Source organism: Vulpes lagopus, chromosome 4 (assembly GCF_018345385.1).
Source record: "Vulpes lagopus strain Blue_001 chromosome 4, ASM1834538v1, whole genome shotgun sequence".
In the NCBI taxonomy this organism is placed as follows: domain Eukaryota; kingdom Metazoa; phylum Chordata; class Mammalia; order Carnivora; family Canidae; genus Vulpes; species Vulpes lagopus.
Genome location: NC_054827.1, coordinates 96,184,756 through 96,186,722, shown reverse-complemented (window position 1 = coordinate 96,186,722; position 1,967 = coordinate 96,184,756). Strand labels below are relative to the sequence as shown.

The 1,967-nt window shown below is 40.7% G+C and overlaps 1 protein-coding gene across 1 annotated transcript; it reads right to left on the bottom strand.

Annotated features, from left to right (window-relative positions):
• Positions 1-740: 740 nt before the first annotated feature.
• LOC121489845 (60S ribosomal protein L30-like) lies at positions 741-1,171 on the bottom strand. The gene has a single exon (XM_041753233.1). The coding sequence runs from the start codon at positions 1,154-1,156 to the stop codon at positions 809-811; it is 348 nt and encodes a 115-aa protein (XP_041609167.1). The 5' UTR covers positions 1,157-1,171; the 3' UTR covers positions 741-808.
• Between the last annotated feature and the right edge of the window lie 796 nt (positions 1,172-1,967).

The following is a 1,967-nucleotide window of genomic DNA, read 5'->3' as shown; positions in this document are numbered from 1 at the left end:
TATCATTTATGATTAGGGAAATTCAAATCAATAATACAACAAGATATGACCTCACATCTATCAGATTGGCTAAAACAAAAAAAGCAAGACACATAAAGTGTTGGCATGGCTGTGGTGAAAAAGGATCTCTTGTGCACTGTTTGTGGGAATGCAACTGGTGGAGCTACTGTGGAAAAGAGTATGGAGGTTCCTCAGAAAGTTAAAAATAGAGCTACCCTATGATCCAGTAATCACACTATTGGATATTTGCCAAAAAAACCCCCACAAAAACACTAATTCAAAGGGGCACATACATCCCTCTGTAGATAGCAGCATTATTTACAATACCCAAACTATGGGAGCAGCCCAAGTGTCTTTCAACAGATGAATTAAGATGTCATATTTATAGTGACATGGATGGAGCTAGAAAGTATGATGCTAACTGAAATAAGCCAGTCAGAGAAGACAAATACCATATGATTTCACTCATATGTGAAATGAGAAACAAATCAAATGAGGAGAGGGAGAGAGAGAGAGAGCGAGAGAGAAATACAAGAAACAAACTGTTAACTACATAGAAGAGACTGATCATTACCAGAAGGAAGATGGGTGTGGGATGGGTGAAATAAGACGCAGAAATTAAGGAGTGCACTTTTTAAAATATTCAATTAGCCAACATACAGTACATCATTAGTTTCAGATGGAGAATTCCATAATTCATCAGTTGCATATACAATCCAGTGCCCATCACATCATATGCCCTTCTTTTTTTTTTTTTGTCTTTAAAACAAGCTCTGGCCAGTTTTATTAAAGAAAAATTTTGCATGATTTACTTTTCACCAGTCTGTTCTGGCATGCTTCTAATGATATCAGAATCACCTGGATCAATGATAGCCAGTGTGCATACTCTGTAGTATTTCCCACATGCTGTGCCCAATTCAGTATTATTGCCACTGTAGTGATGGACACCAGTTCTGGCCAACATGGCGTAGTATTCTATTTCAGATTTCCTCAAAGCCGGGCAGTTGTTGGCCAGGATGACCAGTTTCGCTTTGCCATGTCTGATCATTTTCAGGGTCTGCTTGTACCCCAGCACGTACTTTCCACTCTTCATAACCAGTTGGAGCCTAGAGTTGATCGACTCCAGCGACTTTTTTGTCTTCTTTGCGGCCACCATATTCCTGCCTTAGATGTGGGACGGCCCCAACCAACAGCAACCGCCAAGATGGCCGGGCATCATATGCCCTTCTTAATTCCCATCAGCCAGTTGCCCATCTACCACCAACCTTACCTCCATCAACCATCAGTTTGTTTCCTATAGTTAATAATCTCTCACAGTTTCTCTCCCTCTCTAATTTCTTTCCATTCTGTTTTCCTTCCCTTCCCATATGATCCATGGCACTGTTTCTTATATTCCACATATGCATGAAACAAAATGATAATTGTTTTTTCTGACTGAGTTATTTCACTTATCATAATGCCTTCCAGTTCCATTCATATTGATGTAAATGGTAAGTATTCATTTTTTCCATTCTATATCACATCTTTTTTTATAAGGTTTTTAAAAAGTTATTTATTCATGAGAGACAGAGAGAGAGAGAGAGAGGCAGAAACACAAGCAGAGGGAGAAGCAGGCTCACTGGAGGGAGCCCATGTGGGACCCAATCGCAGATCCTGGGATCACGACCTGCACCAAAGGCAGACGCCCAACCATTGAGCCACCCAGGTGCCCCTATTACATCTTTTATATTTGTTAATCTGTTCACGGACATCTGGGCTCTTCCATATTTTCATTATTGTGGACCTTGATGCTATAAACAATGAGGAACATGTGCCATGTGCCTCTTTGAATCACTATTTGTACCCTTTGGATAAATACTGAGAGGTGCAATTGTTGGGTCATAGGGTAGCTCTGTATTTTACTTCTTCCCAGAGTGGCTGCACCAGCTTGCATTCCCAACAGTGGAAGAGGGCTTCCTTTCTCCTCA

Excerpts from the sequence above, each read along its gene's own strand:
- LOC121489845 (XM_041753233.1), bottom strand. The coding sequence starts at position 1,156 with ATGGTGGCCGCAAAGAAGACAAAAAAGTCGCTGGAGTCGATCAACTCT.